The 18739-nt window shown below is 48.3% G+C and overlaps 1 protein-coding gene across 5 annotated transcripts in view; it reads left to right on the top strand.

The window, feature by feature from the left end:
* The first annotated feature begins 304 nt into the window (after positions 1–304).
* Positions 305–18739, top strand: part of GSDME (gasdermin E) — a 40348-nt gene continuing 21913 nt past the window's right edge. For 2 of the 5 annotated variants that reach the window (XM_080664143.1, XM_080664146.1), the window contains exons 1-3: positions 305–425; positions 13017–13246; positions 14687–14879. In XM_080664143.1, the coding sequence (XP_080520269.1) occupies positions 13036–13246; positions 14687–14879 (404 nt within the window). In that variant the 5' untranslated portion in view covers positions 305–425; positions 13017–13035. Of the gene's footprint in view, positions 426–674; positions 824–1377; positions 1493–13016; positions 13247–14686; positions 14880–18739 lie in introns of those variants that run through there. The other 3 variants (XM_080664142.1, XM_080664145.1, XM_080664144.1) reach the window with 2 other exon arrangements.

Genomic DNA, 18739 nt, shown 5'->3' with positions numbered 1-18739 from the left:
GGAAAGCCCTGCCTCTTCCCTGGCCCAGTTTCAGGCGGCAAGGAAACAATACTCCTGCGTGGAAGTCCTCAGGGCAGCACTTGCGTTCCCCACGTTTCTCAGCCTGGCGGAGCGCCGCCAAGAAGATACCCAGGATACTGCCTGGAAGCATGGATGTTCGTCAGCCCATCAGCAAGCAATTGGGGGCACCAACTATGCTCAGCCTCACTGGGCTCTCGCTGAGCACCTACTGTGTGAGAGATGTTGGATTCTGCCCTCGAGGAACTCGAGTATAGTCACACGAATTATCAGTAAGCGTCAGGACCGCGTGTAGGCACAGTCACACCACAAATCCGGACACTCCCCGGCACGTGAAGCCACAGTGCCAGTCCACACGGCGTCGGCGGCGGGCGGGTGCGGCCACTTCCAGGCGCAGCGGGCGGCAGGTGAGGCCTCGGGGCGATCCCTAGGGCGCCCAGGACCCGCTGCGGCAGCCCTTGGTCCTTGAAGAAAGGGAACCTGCTCTCTCCGGGCCTTTGGGCAGGTCTCGGGACGCAGCCGGCCATCCCGGTCCCACCTCGGCTGCAGCCCGGCTCCAGGCCCGCGGCGCGCGCCAGCCTCCCCGCGCCGCGCACAGCGCCCCCTCCCGCCGCCTCCGCCGGGCGCGCCCGCGGCCCCCAGCTCCCGCGCGTCCCGGGCTCCAGGGGGCGGGGACGAGCAAAGGTCCCGCCAGACCGCCCTTGGCCCCGCGAGCCCCCGCCCCCGCCCCCGCCCCCGCCCTGGCATCCCTGACTTGGTCCGCGCCGGGCGCGCGGCTGCGGGGGCTGAGCTGCGGTCGCGGGAGGTAAGTGTGGGCGCCCCTTCCCTCTCCGGGACCCCCCTCCTCTGTCCCTTCTAAGGGAGGTCCGTCGGCTGCCGGCGTCTGGACAGCTGCCCGCGTGGCGCCCCCTCCTGTCCCCCCTTCCCAGTACCCCTCCCCTAAGCCCCCCAACCCCTTCCCCATGCCCCTCCTCCCCTTCGCGCTGCCACTGCCTTCCCCGCTGGTTGCCAGGGCAGCTGGCATCGTCTTCCCGCGCCACCACCCCTCCCCACTCCTTCAGGCTTTGTTCCTGTTTCTCTGCGGGGTGTGCGTGCGGAGGTTTCCCCTCCTGGGGGCCGGGGGCCGGCAGAGCGCCCACAGACACGGTTTCAGTCTCTGCACCGGAGCGAGCCCCATCCGCCTGGGTCTGGATGGGGGAGCCAGGTCTCCCGTGTTCTCGGCCCGGGTGGGAGGGCGTCGCAGCTGCCGCCCGGCCCCGGGGCCCTCACGTGCGGAGCCGCTTCCCAGAGAGAAGGCGGCTCCTGGGGGGCTGGTGCGGGGCGTTAGGTAGCATCCTTCGTGGAGCGCCTCCTGTGCGCCAGGGCGGGAGCAGGGATGAGGGATGGAGGTCTAGCTGTCGCTGTCCCGGGAGGCAGATGGACAGCGGAGTCCCCGTGGAGTGGAACGGGGCTGTGCGGCCGGAGAGACAGCTGAGTAAGTCACAGTAAATGAAGATCCACCGCCAGCGTGCCCCTCTGATCAAGGCAAACAGCGGGGAAGCTGAACGCAGGCAATTAGAGCCGAGAAATGGGGCCCAGCTCCCAGCTGCCGCCCCTCAGCTCGTGCTGTAGGAGGAAGCTGGCAGGTCCCGGCCCTGCGTTTCTTTTTGTTCTTTTTTGAACCCTAAAGGGCACCAGTCTTCATCACCCTCTCTTCCCAAAAGCCTTTGCTGCCTTACCTTGACGCCTTTCCCAGCTCCTGCCTGTCTTGTAACCATCATTTGTGTGTGTGTATGTGTGTGTGTGTGTGTGTGTGTGTGTGTGTGTTTAATTTCATATAATGATTTTTAGTTCAGAAAGAAATGATAGGGTACTTGGTCTTGAATTTGTCTTACAAAAGTAAGCTCAGCTACTAGGGCCCGAGCACCAGAGATGACATAAAAGAATGACACTGTTTCAATAGGTTCTCTTTCACCGTGTTATTGAGGAAACTGAAAATAATCCAAAACGTGAAGCAGTTCACTGTGAGACAAGTCCAGTGCTGTCTCATCCCCTCGGGAGTGGGGAAACAGCGTGCTCCAGAGCCCTGATTTTTGCTTCCACCATCACGGAAGTTTACCCTTTCGAGCACACTTTCTTTCTTTACAAAATGAGTCACTTGTAGCCCAAATTAAAAAACAAAACAAAACACCAAAAACAAATTAAAAAAACTGCCCGAGGAGTCGCCTGAGTAGGGTGCTGAGGGCTCAGGTTGGGAGGCAGGTGGGCCTCGTTGGGAGCCAGGCTCAGCGTTAACCCTCTCATGTGACATTGAGCTCCAAGTTGGGTCTGTTGCTTGTTGCACCGAGGGAGACACACCAGGAGGAACCCTGGGGGTGTGGGTCTCAGTAAGGGGGTGTTAGAAAGGAGTGAAAGGGTTTGGGGGAGAGGTAAGGAAACGGGACTTGGCTCTCTGATGGCCGCTGCCAGGAAGTGGGGAAATTGTACTGAGTAGCTTCCTAAATCTTGTCTCCAAGGAGGGAAGGCTGACGCTGTGGTTGGCAAGAAACAGCCGTCAGCCAGGCGTGGTGGCAGTAGTGGGGGTGTGTGGTCATTTTTCTGGTTTGGACAGTTTTCAGATTTTGTCTATGTTCAGGCAAGATTATGAGAGGCCTTGGTTTTCGTCTTGATTTGTCGTGGCCAGCGTGGCCTTGCCTGACGTCCTGTGACATGTCGGAGTTCACCGGGGGATGCCTGGCCCGCGCCTTGCACCACCGGGGCGAGGTCATAGGACCCAGCAACTTCTGGATGTCAGGGCTGCTGCTGCTTTTTCTTGTGATGTTGGGCAGGTTACTTTGAACTTCGGTTTCCACATCTGTAACATGCGCACCGTGCCTCCTCAGGGCTGTTGTGCAGATTAAACGAGGAAATGCGTCGAGAGGATTTAGCCCAATGCCTGGCACATAGCGGGCACTCAACACACAGTTACCCCTTCCCCTGCTTGATGTAGTTTATTTTGACATTGAGGTTTCTTCCCTGGAACTATGCAAGCGGAGGCCTGGTGATCAACCAGAGCTGCTCCGGAGGGGAGTCTTGAATTGAAAGATTTTACTCCCATCGCTCTGAATCAGGCTTAAGTCCGGACAGTGGTGGTCACAGTATCTTCTCATGCATTCATTCCTTTGGCAACTACCTTTAGGACTCTGCTCCCTGGAGCCAGTGGCCCCAGTTGGCCATGTGCCCCCCTTCTCCTCCTCCTCCTCCTCCTCCTCCTCCTCCTCCTCCTCCTCCTCCTCCTCCTCCTCTTCATAAATCTTTATTGTTCCGATTATTACAGGTGTTCCTCTTTTTTTTCCCCCATAGCTCCCCTCCACCTGAATCCCCACCCCACCCCATGCCCTTACCCCCCGCCACTGTCTTCATCCATAGGTGTAAGATTTTTGTCCAATCTCTTCCCACACCCCTCACACCCTCTTCCCCCTGAGAATTGTCAGTCCACTCCCTTTCTATGTCCCTGATTCTATTATATTCATCAGTCCATTCTGTTCTTCAGATTTTTTATTCACTTGATTTTTAGATTCACTTGTTGGTAGTATGTATTTGTTGTTCATAATTTTTATCTTTACCTTTTTCTTCTTCTTCCTCTTCTTAAAGAATACCCTTCAGCATTTCATATAATCCTGGTTTGGTGGTGATGAATTCCTTTAGCTTTTTCTTGTCTGTGAAGCTCTTTATCTGACCTTCAACTCTGAATGATAGCTTTGCTGGGTAGAGTAATCTTGGTTGTAGGTTCTTGCTGTTCATCACTTTGAATATTTCTTGCCACTCCCATCTGGCCTGCATTGTTTCTGTTGAGAAATCAGCTGACAGTCGTATGGGTACTCCCTTGTAGGTAACTAACCATTTTTCTCTTGCTGCTTTTAATATTCTCTCTTTGTCTTTTGCCCTTGGCATTTTAATTATGATGTGTCTTGGTGTGGTCCTCTTTGGATTCCTCTTGTATGGGTTCTGTGCGCTTCCTGGACTTGTAAGTCTATTTCTTTCACCAGGTGGGGAAAGTCTTCTGTCATTATTTCTTCTAATAGGTTTTCAATATTTTGCTCTCTCTCTTCTTCTGGCACCCCAATAATTCGGATTTTGGTACGCTTAAAGTTGTCCCAGAGGCTCCTTACACTATCTTCATATTTTTGGATTCTTTTTTCTTTTTGTCTTTATGGCTGGGTATTTTTTGTTTCCTCATATTTCAGATCTTTGGTTTGATTCTTGAGGTCCTTTGATCTACAGTTGAATTTCTGTATATTCTTTATTTCAGACAGTGTATGCTTAATTTCTGACTGGTCCTTTTCCATTTTTTTGGCATTCTCATTAAGGTCCTTGAAGGTCTCACTAAGCTCCTCAGAGGTCTCATCAAGTTTCTTGGCAGTTTTTAGAAGATTCTTGAGTAACCTTATAAATGTGGTTTTGAACTCTATGTCCAGTAGTTTGCTTTCCTCCATTTCTTTCATTTGTGACATGTTTCTTTGTCTCCGCATTATGGTGCTTCCCTGTGTTGATGGAGTGGTTTTCTGTGGTAGGTGACCAGTGGTTCAGCCTATCACCTGAGGTGGACACTCTTGGTGCACCCCTTTGTGGGCTGAGTGCAAAGTCTTGGTGTAGTTAAGCCTTGATTGCTGTTGGTACACTGGGAGGAATTGACCTCCAGGCCAATTGGCTGTGAGGACCCGCTGTGTCTATAATGGAAGAACTGCTGCGCTGGAGACACGCTTATGGGGTAGGACTTGCTTCAGTGGGGCTTTGGTGTTCACTGAGTCTGCCTCTTGAATGTGTCACTTATGGATGTGAGGAATTGAAATCTGGTGTCGTCTCACACTGACCACTAGGTACACTGGCTTCTGGATCTCCAATGGGGTGCAGGTCAGCTACTGTCTGAGGCCACCCAGCAGGAGCTACAGCGAGAACTACAGTTTTCTCCTCTTTGCTTGGGGTTTGGAGGTTTTGGAGCTGTCTGACCAGAGCTGCAGTTTGTTAGGTTAAGCTGTGATAGGGAAGACTATTTATATGCAAAACTGCTGCATGGAGCTTGGGTGGGTTTGTAGATTGTGCAGGGTGGTGTCTCAGGGAGTCACTAGGCTAGGGCGTGGCAAACAGTGATGGCTGCCAGTCAGCCGTCTCTGCGTCTCCGCGTTTCCAAGTCCCCGCGCCCTGCGCTCCAGCGCAGTAAACAATGATTGCTGCGTGCACCTCTGCAAGAAAGCCACCCTCACTTTCCGACCCGATGGCAGACAGTCCAGCTTCTCCCCATAGGAGTTTGGGTCCCCAGCGTTTCCCCAGAGACTGGAGTTCAGAGTAATCAGGAGCTTGTTTCCCTTCGGGTTGAAAAAAGCAGTGCTCCCAGTCGCCCGTCGCCAGCCCGATTCGCGCGCCTCCGTACCTCAGCTTTTCAGCGCTTGTGCACGTCTCACTGCTCTTTTCTCTTTCCTTCTAGTTGTAGAACTTCCACTCAGCCAGCTTTCCCGTGGTTCTGGGTGATAGACGTTTTGTCTTTTAGGTGTAGTTTTGAAATGGTTGTGCGAGGCAGCAGTTTAGGTGTTTATCTACGCTGCCATCTTGGTTCCCCTTCCATGTGCCCTTCTGACTTAGTGTTGTCTTGCTTTCTTGGTCTCTTCCTTGGAGCCTCTTGTCCAGGAATCTGAGTCAAGCATGCATGCCCTGACCACATTCACCTCAGCTCTCTGAGTCCTGCTTGGAACTGGGAAGCCACATGGCAGGAGACAGGGGCCATCTGCTGATAGAATTCTCACAGTGAGAGCCCAGGGCTATGGGGCAGTGGAGAGGGGCAGGGGGGTTTGGGCCACGAGCATTTAGAGCTGGATCTCTCCTGACGCCATTTTCACCTCCTTCCAGGTGGGAGCATTCTAGAAATTTGAATCTGAAGTCTGGCTTCTGCTTAGTTGAGATAGTTTCGTGCTTGTCTGTCAGGCAACATGGGCTTTAGATCCTTCCGTTAGCGCTAATTCTTAAAAACTAAAAATTACTGAATTCTTCCTGGCCAGACAGTTACATTAGATGTTTCAGAATGGTATGGCAACTTATCTCCCAATGACTAACTCTGTTGTATTGAATTTCTAGCCTAGAGCCTGCCTGATTTATTATATCAAAAGTTGCTAGGAATAAAGAAAGAGAAAGAAAAAAAGAGGCAATAGAAAATGGGCCAGTGTCACAGTTAAGAAACAGAAATACATACACAAGGCTTTAAATAAGAGAGGCTTATGTCATTTATATTAAAATAATGTAACTTGAAACTGTATTGAGATGCCATTTTTCACCCATGAGACTGACACAAACACAAAAAATGGATAACACTGTTGTTGATACTGATAGTTTCATATCTCATTGGTGACTACAAAATGGTACAACCTATGGATTATAGATGCATTTACCCACTGACCTTGCAGTCCCTCTCCTAAAAATCTCCCTTCAGGTACTCTTGCCCATGTATGAAGAAGACATACATTTAGGAGTATTTAGTGTGGCATTTTTTTTTTTTTTTTTTGCTTCTAGAATGGACTTTATTAATTTATTTTTAATAAATCTTTATTGTTCAGATTATTACAGGTGTTCCTCTTCCCCCCCACCATAGCTCCCTTCCACCTGATTCCCCACCCCACCCCATCCCATGCCCTTACCCCCCGCCACTGTCCTCATCCATAGGTGTAAGATTTTTGTCCAATCTCTTCCTGCACCCCTCACACCCCCTTCCCCCTGAGAATTATCAGTCCACTCCCTTTCTATCTCCCTGATTCTATTATATTCACCAGTCCATTCTGTTCTTCAGATTTTTTATTCACTTGATTTTTAGATTCACTTGTTGGTAGGTATGTATTTGATGTCATTTTGTTGTTCATAATATTTATCTTTACCTTTTTCTTCTTCTTCCTCTTCTTAAAGAATACCCTTCAGCATTTCATGTAATCCTGGTTTGGTGGTGATGAACTCCTTTAGCTTTTTCTTGTCTGTGAAGCTCTTTATCTGACCTTCAACTCTGAATGATAGCTTTGCTGGGTAGAGTAATCTTGGTTGTAGGTTCTTGCTGTTCATCACTTTGAATATTTCTTGCCACTCCCATCTGGCCTGCATTGTTTCTGTTGAGAAATCAGCTGACAGTCGTATGGGTACTCCCTTGTAGGTAACTAACCATTTTTCTCTTGCTGCTTTTAATATTCTCTCTTTGTCTTTTGCCCTTGGCATTTTAATTATGATGTGTCTTGGTGTGGTCCTCTTTGGATTCCTCTTGTTTGGGTTCTGTGCGCTTCCTGGACTTGTAAGTCTATTTCTTTCACCAGGTGGGGAAAGTTTTCTGTCATTATTTCTTCTAATAGGTTTTCAATATTTTGCTCTCTCTCTTCTTCTGGCACCCCAATAATTCGGATGTTGGTACGCTTAAAGTTGTCCCAGAGGCTCCTTACACTATCTTCATATTTTTGGATTCTTTTTTCGTTTTGTTTTTCTGGTTGGGTGTTTTTTGTTTCCTCATATTTCAGATCTTTGGTTTGATTCTTGAGGTCCTTTGATCTACAGTTGAATTTCTGTATATTCTTTATTTCAGACAGTGTATGCTTAATTTCTCACTGGTCCTTTTCCATTTTTTTGGCATTCTCATTAAGATCCTTAAAGGTCTCACTAAGTTCCTCAGCGGTTTTTAGAAGATTCTTGAGTAACCTTATAAATGTGGTTCTGAACTCTATGTCATCCAGTAGTTTGCTTTCCTCCATTTCTTTCATTTCTGACATGTTTCTTTGTCTCTGCATTTTGGTTGCTTCCCTGTTTTGATGGAGTGGCTTTGTGTGGTAGGTGACCTATAGGGGCCAGTAGCTCAGCCTCCCCAATCACTTGAGGTGGACGCCTTTGGTACACCCCTTTGTGGGCTGAGTGCAAAGTCTTGGTGTAGTTAAGCTTTGATTGCTGTTGGTACACTGGGAGGAATTGACCTCCAGGCCAATTGGCTGTGAGGACCCGCTGTGTCTATAATGGAAGAACTGCTGCGCTGGAGACACACTTATGGTGCAGGACTTGTTTCAGTGGGACTTTGGTGCTCACTGAGTCTGACTCTTGAATGTGTCACTTATGGATGTGAGGAAATCTGGTGTCTCACACTGATCACTAGGTACACTGACTTCTGGATCTCCAATGGGGTGCAGGTCAGCTACTGTCTGAGGCCACCCAGCAGGAGCTACAGCGAGAACTACAGTTTTCTCTTTGCTTGGGGTTTGGAGGTTTTGGAGCTGTCTGACCCGGGCTGCAAGTTTGCTAGCTTAAGCTGCAATAGGGCAGGCCATTCATATGCTAAAGCCGCTGCTTGGAGCTTTGGTGGGTTTGTAGATTGTGCAGGGCGGGGTCTCAGGGCATCACTAGGCTAGGGCGTGGCAAACAGCGTTGACTGCCAGTTAGCTGGCTCTGTGTCTCTGACTGCGTCCCCGCATCTCGTGCCCCAGTGCAGTAAACAATTATTTCTGTGCGCAGCCCTGCAAGCAAGCCTCCCTCACTTTCCAACCCGATGGCAGACAGTCCAACTTTTCCCCGTAGGAGTTTGGGTTCCCCACGTCTCCCCAGAAACTGGAGTTCGGAATAATTGAGAGCTTATCTCCCTTCGGGTTGAAAAAAGCAGCACTCCCAGTCGCCCGCCGCCAGCCTGATACGCGTGCCTCCGTACCTCAGCTTTTCAGCACTTGTGCATGTCTCACTGCTCTTTTCTCTTTCCTTCTAGTTGTAGAACTTCCACTCAGTCAGCTTTCCCGTGGTTCTGGGTGATAGACGTTTTGTCTTTTAGTTGTAGTTTTGAAATTGTTGTGCGAGGCAGCAGTTTAGGTGTTTACCTACGCCGCCATTTTGGATCCTCTCCTAGTGTGGCATTTTTATAATAACAATAAATGTAGAAATAACCCAAGAGGTGAGCGATACAGGACCGATTAAATAAACAGTGGTGTGTCCTGTGATGGAGCATTGTGCGGCTGTGGTGAAGGACTAACATGAAAAGCTCTCCAGGATATATTGCTACAGGACAGAAAGCCAGGTGCAGCTCGGCGTAGACTCCTTTTTACTTGTATTTGTATAAAGAACACAAAGGCGATATATCCGAAGGGGAGAGGGATGAAAGGGTAGATGGGACCAGAGAGGAAAGGTATTTCTTGGTGTGTATATTTTTTTATAGTGTAGATAGTTGAGCCATGTCAATATATTGTGTATTCACACGTAATAAAAAAGAACCCTCTAATTTAACTTCAGAAGGAGAATATTCGCAGAACTCCTTGATTGGATGAGCCTGATTAGAACAAACACCTACAAAGCAGCAGCCACCTCCATTAGCTCTTCCTAAAGCAACCTACCCTGTCAAGAAGGAAAAAGGGCTGTTTGATGTTAGATGAAGAAAGTCAACTTAGGAGTTCCCTTTCTTTTTCCTCAGTCCCTCTGGGAGAACTGGTGTCATTACCAAGGCTTTGCTGTTCACCACACCTGGGTTTTGTGAGCTTTTGCTTTGTTTTGTAATGGCAACCTGTTCGATCTGAAGGCAAGTTAGTGAACTTCCTTTCAAGTTGTTCCAGAAAAGAAACCGTCAAAGTAGAGGTCCTGAGATCGATGGGAAACCGAGGCAGACTCGGCTGCAGTTCCTCTCTGGGACAAGCAGGGTGAACTCCCACAGGCCACTGGGGGGAACTTGTTTTGTTAAAACGTCTTTCCTCCCGTGTTTGGCAAAATGAACCCTGCACCTTATCCTACACAAGCTCTCAGCCAGTGCAGCCTTATTGTTCCCCACCCATCTGCTTCCTCCTGAATTCCCTCTCTTGGTCCCAGGCATCCCCATCTCATCAGCCAACCCACCCTGAGCCTCCCTTTCTTCCCCACCCTTACATCCAGCCAGATTCTGGGGAAACCACCAAACCAGCGTCTTTTCTATCCTTCTGCCACTGACATGGTTCAGCACTTGTTCACCTCTAATCCTGTTCCCTTCCAGCGGTTTCCTATTTTGCTTCCAAAACGTCTTTTTAAGTCACCACTCTGATCACATTGCTCTCTATACCCGTGTTCCCCCCGCTCCCCCTCCAGGGCTCCTGCTGCTGGGGCCCCCAGCGGGAGGCATGCATCTTCAGGACCTTGTTTGTACACAGACTCAGGGAAAAGCCCGAGACTGAAAATCTACCTCGTAAGTGGAGGGCAGGAAAAGACAAGAAGAAAGACGCAGGCACTCCGGTCTGGCAACGAACAGAGTTTATTCAGGGAAACTTACGGGGTGTATTGGGGCGACTGCAAATGAAGTGGGTGTCTTCCATGCCGCTTGACAGATGCCAACTAATTAAATAGAACAGGGCAGTATGGATGGTATGGGATTGGTCCCAGGTGCGGGAAATACCTTACAGGCTTGCCTGGGTCAGGAGAAGGCCTGTTCCAGGAGCTAGCACCCCTGGGGCACGGAGAGGTACCGGCTTAGGTCAGAAGGAAAGCATTCATTACAGTCAGACAGCCCTGAGGCGGTGTACGGGAAGCAGTCTATGTTCTGGCCCGGGTCTAGCTCATGGGTACAGCAACGGTCACATTGGCACGGTCTCTCCTCCCCAGACCTGGGCTGAGGGCCCCTCATCCGTGTCCTTTGCCCTTCCCCACTCTAGAACCCTCCACTCTGGTGCAGGAACCAATCCCAGAGCCTGAAAAGCAACCCCAGGTCTGTCGAGGAAGTGGGGATGGGCATCTCCACACAGAAGGGTGTCTCCTGGACATCATGTGTCTGCTGGTCACCAGTCTCGCCTCATGTTATGCTCCCCACCTCACCGCCTCCTGCACGCGCGAGGCTGTTAGAATGGCTGCTCATTCGCTAGAGTCCTTATGGTGCTCTTAGCCCACAAAATGCAGCTTGGGTGCCACCTACTTCGGGTGGATGTAGAAAGACCAGATGTGCTTTCTGTGACCCTATGCTTCTCTCCAGTTGGACTTAGATGCCTTTTTCTTGCTTCATTCCTTGTAGCAATCTGTGCCAATATCCAGGTAACACTTAGCTGCTCATTTCTCCACCTGACCGTCAAACTAGTAGCTCATTAAGGAGAGAAACTACTTTTTGTGTCTGTATCCTAAGTGCTTAAACATGGTACCTGGGTATAGTAGGTGCTTAATAATTAATGAGTGGTTCCATAATTGTTTCGATGAGTGAACGAGGGATCCATTGCATGTAAGATCCTTGTGCTTCGTAGAGTGATAAGTATAGAGATGAGAACCTGAGCATATGTACTTTTCCTTCTTTGCAGCTCGCTGTTGAACAGAAAGGAACTTTTTGCGTGTTTCAGAATTTCTTCCTTAAATGTTCATTCTTGTTAATGTACAAGAACAGAGTTAGGTAGCTGCACATTAATCTAAGAAGAGTTTTTTTAGTGGAGACCTAGTGATAGGTAAAGAGAAATGTTTTCTGATTTCCCGGAGGAGGTTCACATGAAAAAAAGGGTGTTAAATTAGTTAACATATAAGATTATTCCCAGCTGTCACATTCTATGATTTTATTATCTATGTGCCCGCAGACACCAAGGTACAAAAACAAATAAAACACAGTTCTTGTCCATTAGACATTTTAACCTTTGACCATGGGAAGTTTTAAAAACTGTTATTTCAGCCCTGGTCGGTTTGGCTCAGTGGACAGAGCGTCGGCCTGCGGACTCAAGGGTCCCAGGTTCGATTCCGGTCAAGGGCATGTACCTTGGTTGCGGGCACATCCAGTAGGGAGTGTGTAGGAGGCAGCTGATCGATGTTTCTCTCTTATCGATGTTTCTAACCCTCTATCCTTCTCCCTTTCTCTCTGTAAAAAAATCAATAAAATATATTTTTAAAAATGTTATTTCAGTTTGTGCTTTTTTAAAAGAATGCTTATATAGGTGTGTATTTGTGTGTGCAGACATGTATAGTTATGTATTGTGAATTGTTAATAACCTTTGCTTATGTTTATACTATAGCATTTTAAAAACTTTATCTGTGAAATTCTTTATAAAGTATTCTAGTCCTTTGTTATAAATACTACAATTTTTTTTTCAGTTTTTCATTGTCTTCCTAAAGGCCTTTCTCATTTTACAATTGTATAAATATTTCTGTATTTTCTTATAGTATCTTTATGGTTTCATTTTTCCTTAAAAAACACACCATATCCAATCTATTGGGAATTTGCTCTTGTGTGTGGCATGAGGTCGGGATCTGACTTTATTTTTCCCAGATGATTATACCAGTGGTTCTAGCACCATTTATTGAATGGCCTATAATTCATTCACTGAATACAGTCCTTTAATATCTTCCAATGTGTCTCTTCTTTCTTCCTCGAGCTGAAGAGTGAGGCCTTCATTTCTGGGTTAAAAAGTACTAGCTGGTTACTTTCCATTTATGAATAGGGGAAATCACACAGGGCAGAGAAAAAGTCCATTAGAAGTGGTCATATGTAAGATCAAATCGGGGTGGTCAGTATGTTGTTCCGCAGATATTTCCAGGTCTCTGCCTTCCAAACACTTGGTGTAGGATTGTATTTCCTGAGCATAATCATTGGCTGAAGCCATGTGACTAGTTCTAACAAACTGTGAGCAGACATGATGCATGTCAGTTTGGGGCCAGAGCATTTCATTGCTTGGGTGAGACTTTCAGATGATGACTGACCCTGCTCGGGTGCTGGCTGCCCCTTCAGTCTGCATCCCCAAATGACTGTGATGCCGTAGCTCACCCGTCCTCCTATATTGGCCATGTAGTGGGAGGAAGAGATACACCTTTTTTGGCACAAGCCACTGAGATTTAGAGGTTATTTGTTTCTGAAGCAGAGCCTCACTTATCCTGACTTATACACACATTTCTTTCAGTTTTCCACTTTGATTTCTTTTCCATCTTCTGAACTCAAGCTAGAGAATTTTCTAGAGAGAAGGTATTTTTTCATGTATACTGATAGATACGAGGGAGGAATCAGGTAATTTTAGGAAAAAAGAGTCACAAAATAATAACTTATTTAATTTGGGATAACCTTATTTTTCCAGGTAATCCGGAGTTCTCAAAATGTTTGCCAAAGCAACAAGGAATTTTCTTAGAGAAGTTGATGATGGCGGTAACCTGATCGCAGTATCGAACCTGAATGACTCTGATAAGTTACAGCTTCTAAGTCTGGTGACCAAAAAACACAGATTCTGGTGCTGGCAGAGACCCAAATACCAGTCTTTATCCGTCGCCCTTGGAGATGTGCTTACAGAAGACAAGTGTCTGAGTCCAGGTATGTTTCTTCTTGTTTGCAATTAGCCCCAGAACAGGAGATGATGATTCTTCTAATCTAGACGCAGATTGTCTTGAGTGACTGTAAGGTGGTACCTTGTGATTTTTCCCTGTTCCTTGCCTATCGCCTTGAAAACATCTCTTTTCTTCAAGTGACATCATTCTGCAGACCTGACATGAAAAGTGATAGCTTAATTTTTTTTATTTTTTTGTTAATCCTCACCCAAGTATATTTTCCCCCCATTGATTTTTAGAGAGTATGGAAGGGAGGGAGAGAGACAGAGAGAGACACATCAGATGTGAGAGGGACACGTCGATTGGTTGCCTTCTGCACATGTCCCGACTGGGGCCAGGGATGGAGCCTGCAGCTGAGGTACGTGCCCTTGCCCAGAATCGAACCTGCGACCCTTGGGTCAGGGAAATGGAAAAAGCCAAGTGTGAACTTCCTCAGAGACTCCCAGGGTACGTTCCGGAGTGATGATGACTGAGGCTGTTTTTGTGATGGTTGGTATTCGGTTGGATGAAAAAAACCTAAGCAATAGAAATCGGGAGAATGGCCGCTCAGGTATGAGATCATCAGGTATTTATCTTTGGTGGTCAGATAAGGGCAGATCTCTAAGGCAGCACCTGGGTATGACCAGATGAGGCGCTTGGCAGTTCCCAGGAGACCTGCCGGAAGCCGGACACCAGGTGGGTGGTAGCATCTTCCTTAGTGCCTGGGCGCCGGGGAGGAGGAATGGAGAGTCTGGAGCTCGTGTGTTCCGGGGTGGTGGTTGAGGGAGGGGGAAGGGCAGGCCCGCTGACGGCAGAAAGACAGAGATAAGGAATTGCGTGACAAGGAACTGCCTGCCTGGGTAGAGGTCAGATATCATCAGATAAGTCTGCGAAGGGACTTATTTTCAGGGAGATGGCCGTGAAGGCCGGGGGAGTGTTCTCCAGGACCGGTGGGTGGGAAGGGCAGATCCCCACGGGTGAGGCCCGGTGGCCAGCCTGCCAGCTACCGCGTAAGCAGGACTCTGGTGTGTGTCCTGGCTGGGCCGGCTCTTTTTTCTGTTTCCATGTCATCGTCACTCGTCCTTTCACCCCGGAAAAGCACCCATTCAAAATATTCTATTTCTTCACCAGGAGAATGGTTAAATGGATGTTTACTTGACAAATATTCATTCAGTTCCACAGGTACTATATGTGTCCTTGTTTATACATGTTTGTATTGGAATTGAGAGATAAAAAAACCAAAAAAGTCCCCAGTAGGGCCCCTGGCCATCCGTGCACTCACACCAGCTCTCAGCACCCAGGTGCCCACACACGGCGTGGCGGCCACCTTTCCATTTGGGGTGCAAGCCTCGTGTTTCCCACGGGTCCGCACAGGATTGGAAAGCGAGGTGACCTGAGGCACAGAGGGGGCCGTGTCATCATCAGATACACGTCTCATTTACTGCAGTGGTGGTGGAGTCGGACTTTGTGAAATACGAGGGCAAGTTTGAAAACCACGTGAGTGGGGCCATCGAGACGGCACTGGGGAAGGTCAAGCTGAATGTCGGAGGCAAAGGCCTGGTGGAGAGTCAGTCCTCGTTCGGAAGCTTGAGGAAGCAGGAGGTGGACTTGCAGCAGCTCCTCGGACAAGCCGTGGACAGGTAAGGAGGATTGGTTTGGCACTTCGCATTTTGACGCATCTCGTGTTTAAAGTTGGATCTTTGTGGAAAGGGTGACTGGTGGAAACCTGTCAGGTCAGTAAACATTTGGAACGCTCGCTGCCTTTATTTTGTTGGGGTGTGTTCCCTCTGTTTTCCCGCTTTGCTGAAAGTTTATCACAAGTGGATGCTGGGTTTTGATAAATGCTTTTTCTGCATCTATTGATCTGATCATATGATTTGTATCCTGCATTGAGTTTAAGTGGTGTATCATGTTGCTTGCAGATATTGAACAAGCCTTGCATCCTGGGGAAATCCCACTTGCTTATAGTGAATGATCCTTTTAATGTATTGCTGAATTCAGTTTGCTGCTATTTTGTTGAGGATTTTTGCATCTATGTTCATCAGGGATATGGCCTGTAATTTTTTTTGTAGTGTTTTTGTTTGGCTGAGGAAAACCCAGATAAAATTATGGCAGAGAGCCCAGCCGGCATGGCTCAATGGTGGAGTGTCAACCTATGAACCAAGAGGTCGGGGTTCGATTCCCGGTCAGGGCACATGCCCGGGTTGTGGGCTCGATCCCCAGTGTGGGGCGTGCGGGAGGCAGCCGATCAGTGATACTCTCATCATGGATGTTTCTCTCTCTCTCTCTGAAATTAATATAAATATATATTTTAAAAATTATAGCAGAGAATGTAAAGGCAGAGGCATGAGTCCGGGTCCCCAGTGAGGGTGCCCGGGAGGTGGATAGTGAGTGGGCTGCGTCAACCTGAGCAAGCCCAGGTGCGTAGCTAGGGCTGCCCGCCACGGGGGAGAGCACCTTGGGACGGTCCTCAGAAACCCTGTTCATTGTAATCCTCCGAAGAGTAACACATTAATTGAGACCATTTTGTGATGATCCACATTCGTGTTTTGTTCTTAGGATCATGGATCATCCTGTAATAAATTCTGTACTTTTTCTGCCTGGTCTTTCATGGTCAGCTGCCACAGGTCACGGCCCTAAGAATAAGTGCCACACCCACCCCATCTCTGCCTCGGATTCATTGCTTCTAATCAGCTCGGGTCTGGGAATTTTATTCCTGGGAAATCATTCCTTCTACCCCTGCCCCAGTTCAAGGGGGCGGGGACAGGTGACAGCAGGAAGGTGGTAAAGGACAAATTTAAAGTCTAGAAATGGGAGAAGTGTCTCATCACAGAGCCACCTCTTCCTGTCTGTTGCTAAGAGGTAAAAGTGAGGCACACCATGGGTTGGATATATGTAAGGCTAATGTTCTTGCTACTTTGCTGGAGCCATAAATTCTTACCTACATCACCTGCCCGTCTTTGGACGCCCACAGTATCACTGGATTGATAAGATGCTATTTGATTCACGTGTGGCCTTGGGCGTGGTAGTTAGTAATGGCTTAAGTACTGTACGTTCTTGAGGGCTTATTTGCATCAGCTATTTTTATTTCAGGCCATTTAGATAAGTTGTCATCTGTATACAGGCTATTTAGCCCTCAGAATCCAGAGTGCTCTGTTTATTGTCCACGAGATGTGTGCACATCTCGAAAACAAACTTCAGCTGGCCCACAAGAAGCAAGTGTGTGTGTATAATGCTTATCTGGCACTGCCGGGCATGAAGGCATGCCACGGGAACGAACCTTCCAGATGCACGGAGGGGACCCCTTTGAATGAGAGCTCGACGTGTATCTTAAAACAGTCGTGATGGAAACCCCGCTAAGATAGATCACGTAAATCTCCTCTTTTTTGAATGAAGGATAACACATTTGTAGAGACCATTTTGTGATGACTCACATTCGTGTTTTGTTCTCAGGACCATGTCTCATCCTGTACTTTTTCTGCCTTGTCTTGCATTGTCAGCTGCCACAGGTCACGGCCCTAAGAATAAGTGCCACACCCACCCCATCTCTGCCACAGATTTACTGCTTCTAATCAGCTGGGGTCTGGGGAATTTTATCCCTGGGAAATCATTCCTTCTACCCCTGCCCCAGCTCTCCGCTGTAGGTGCAGTAGTCGGCCCAGCTGACCTTTGAGGGTTTTCTCCTGGCTAATGGTCGGATGTGAGGGTCATGCCAGCTCCTTCCCTTGTGTTCAGGCCTTGGTTCCAGCCGGTTCCCGAGACGGTGCCCCTCTGTGCTTTGCTGGCTGTGGTGGGGTTGAGGTGGGTGTTAGCATACAGGCCGATCCCACTCTAGTTCTTTGTCACATTATAAAGCAAATTCTGGCAAAACCGACCACACTTCTCTGTGAATACCCGATAATTAGAAGTTTGGTTCTTGTTTTTTTTAAAATATATTTTATTGATTTTTTACAGAGAGGAAGGGAGAGGGATAGAGAGTTAGAAACATCGATGAGAGAGAGCCATCGATCAGCTGCCTCCTGCACACCCCCTACTGGGGATGTGCCTGCAACCAAGGTACATGCCCTTGACCGGAATCGAACCTGGGACCCTTCAGTCCGCAGTCCTACGCTCTATCCACTGAGCCAAACCAGTTAGGGCGAGAAGTTTGGTTCTTTATGAAGTGACATCATGTAAGCAATGGTGTGCAGTGATAAACCTTTGTAATTATTGAAAGTATTTTTTATAAAATGTATTTTCATTGATCTCAGAGAGTAAGGGAGAGGGAGATAGAAACATCAATGATGAGAGAAAACCACCGATTGGCCACCTGGAGCCCTCAACCCGGGCATGTGCCCCCGGCCAGAATCAAACCCGGGACCCTTCAGTCTGCAGGCCGATGTTCCATCCACTGAGCCAAACTGGCTAGGGCTATTTAAAGTATTTAAACATTACACTCAAAGTCTTATAGCTAACTAAGTTTTATACACACACAAAAAAAATATTAGGCCGAAACCGGTTTGGCTCAGTGGATAGAGCGTCGGCAGCTGATCGATGTTCTCTCTCATCGATGTTTCTAGCTCTCTATCCCTCTCCCTTCCTCTCTGTAAAATATCAATAAAATATATAAAAAAAATATTAGGTGCTACAGTTTGTTATGGCCCACATGTGGCCTCTGTCGTGTTATTACAGGAGCTCTTGTGAGTCTTGTTTCACCTGCGGAGGTTTTTGAGGGGAGGGATTTGAGGGCCTGTGTCTTTCATGAGGAAAACACTCAGTGAAATAGGAACTGGACTTTCTACTTGGTAAACTGCCCTGTGGCCAGCAGAGGGTTTGAAAATCATCCCATTTGTCTTCGTGTTCAACTCAGTGCTGTATCGTTATCTATATATATAAAAGGCGAAGCGACTGGCCGACCGGCCGACCAGCCGACCAGCCGATAGGTATGATGTGCACTGACCACCAGGGGGCAGACGCTCAATGCAGAGCTGCCGAGCGACAGCAACTTTGCAGAGTGCCCTCTTGCACTCCGGGATCCCTCAGGGGATGTTGGATTGCCGATTTCAGCCAATCCCCGCAGGCCAGGCCAAGGGACCGACCTGTTAGAGGGACCCCGCTCACTCGCTCACTCCGCAGACAGCCTTTGAGCCCTGGTGCCACCCCAGGTGCAGCTGGCTGGGGAGGGACCACGGGAGGTTGGCTCCAGGGCGTGTTCGGCCTGTCTCACCCAGTCCTGCCCCGCCGGCCACCTTCTAATTGATTTCCTTTCAATGTGCACGAATCCGTGCACCGGGCCTCTAGTTTTTAATAAATAGAGTTTGTGTCTAACACAGGGGTGGGCAAACTTTTTGACTCGAGGGCCACAGTGGGTTCTTAAACTGGACCGGAGGGCCGGAACAAAAGCATGGATGGAGTGTTTGTGTGAACGAATATAAATTCAAAGTAAACATCATTACATAAAAGGGTACGGTCCTTTTTTTTTTTATATTTCAATAGTTTTATTCATTTCAAACATTTTAAC

Source organism: Plecotus auritus, assembly GCF_963455305.1.
Source record: "Plecotus auritus genome assembly, chromosome: 4".
NCBI lineage: Eukaryota > Metazoa > Chordata > Mammalia > Chiroptera > Vespertilionidae > Plecotus > Plecotus auritus.
This window is presented reverse-complemented; position numbering and strand designations above follow the sequence as displayed.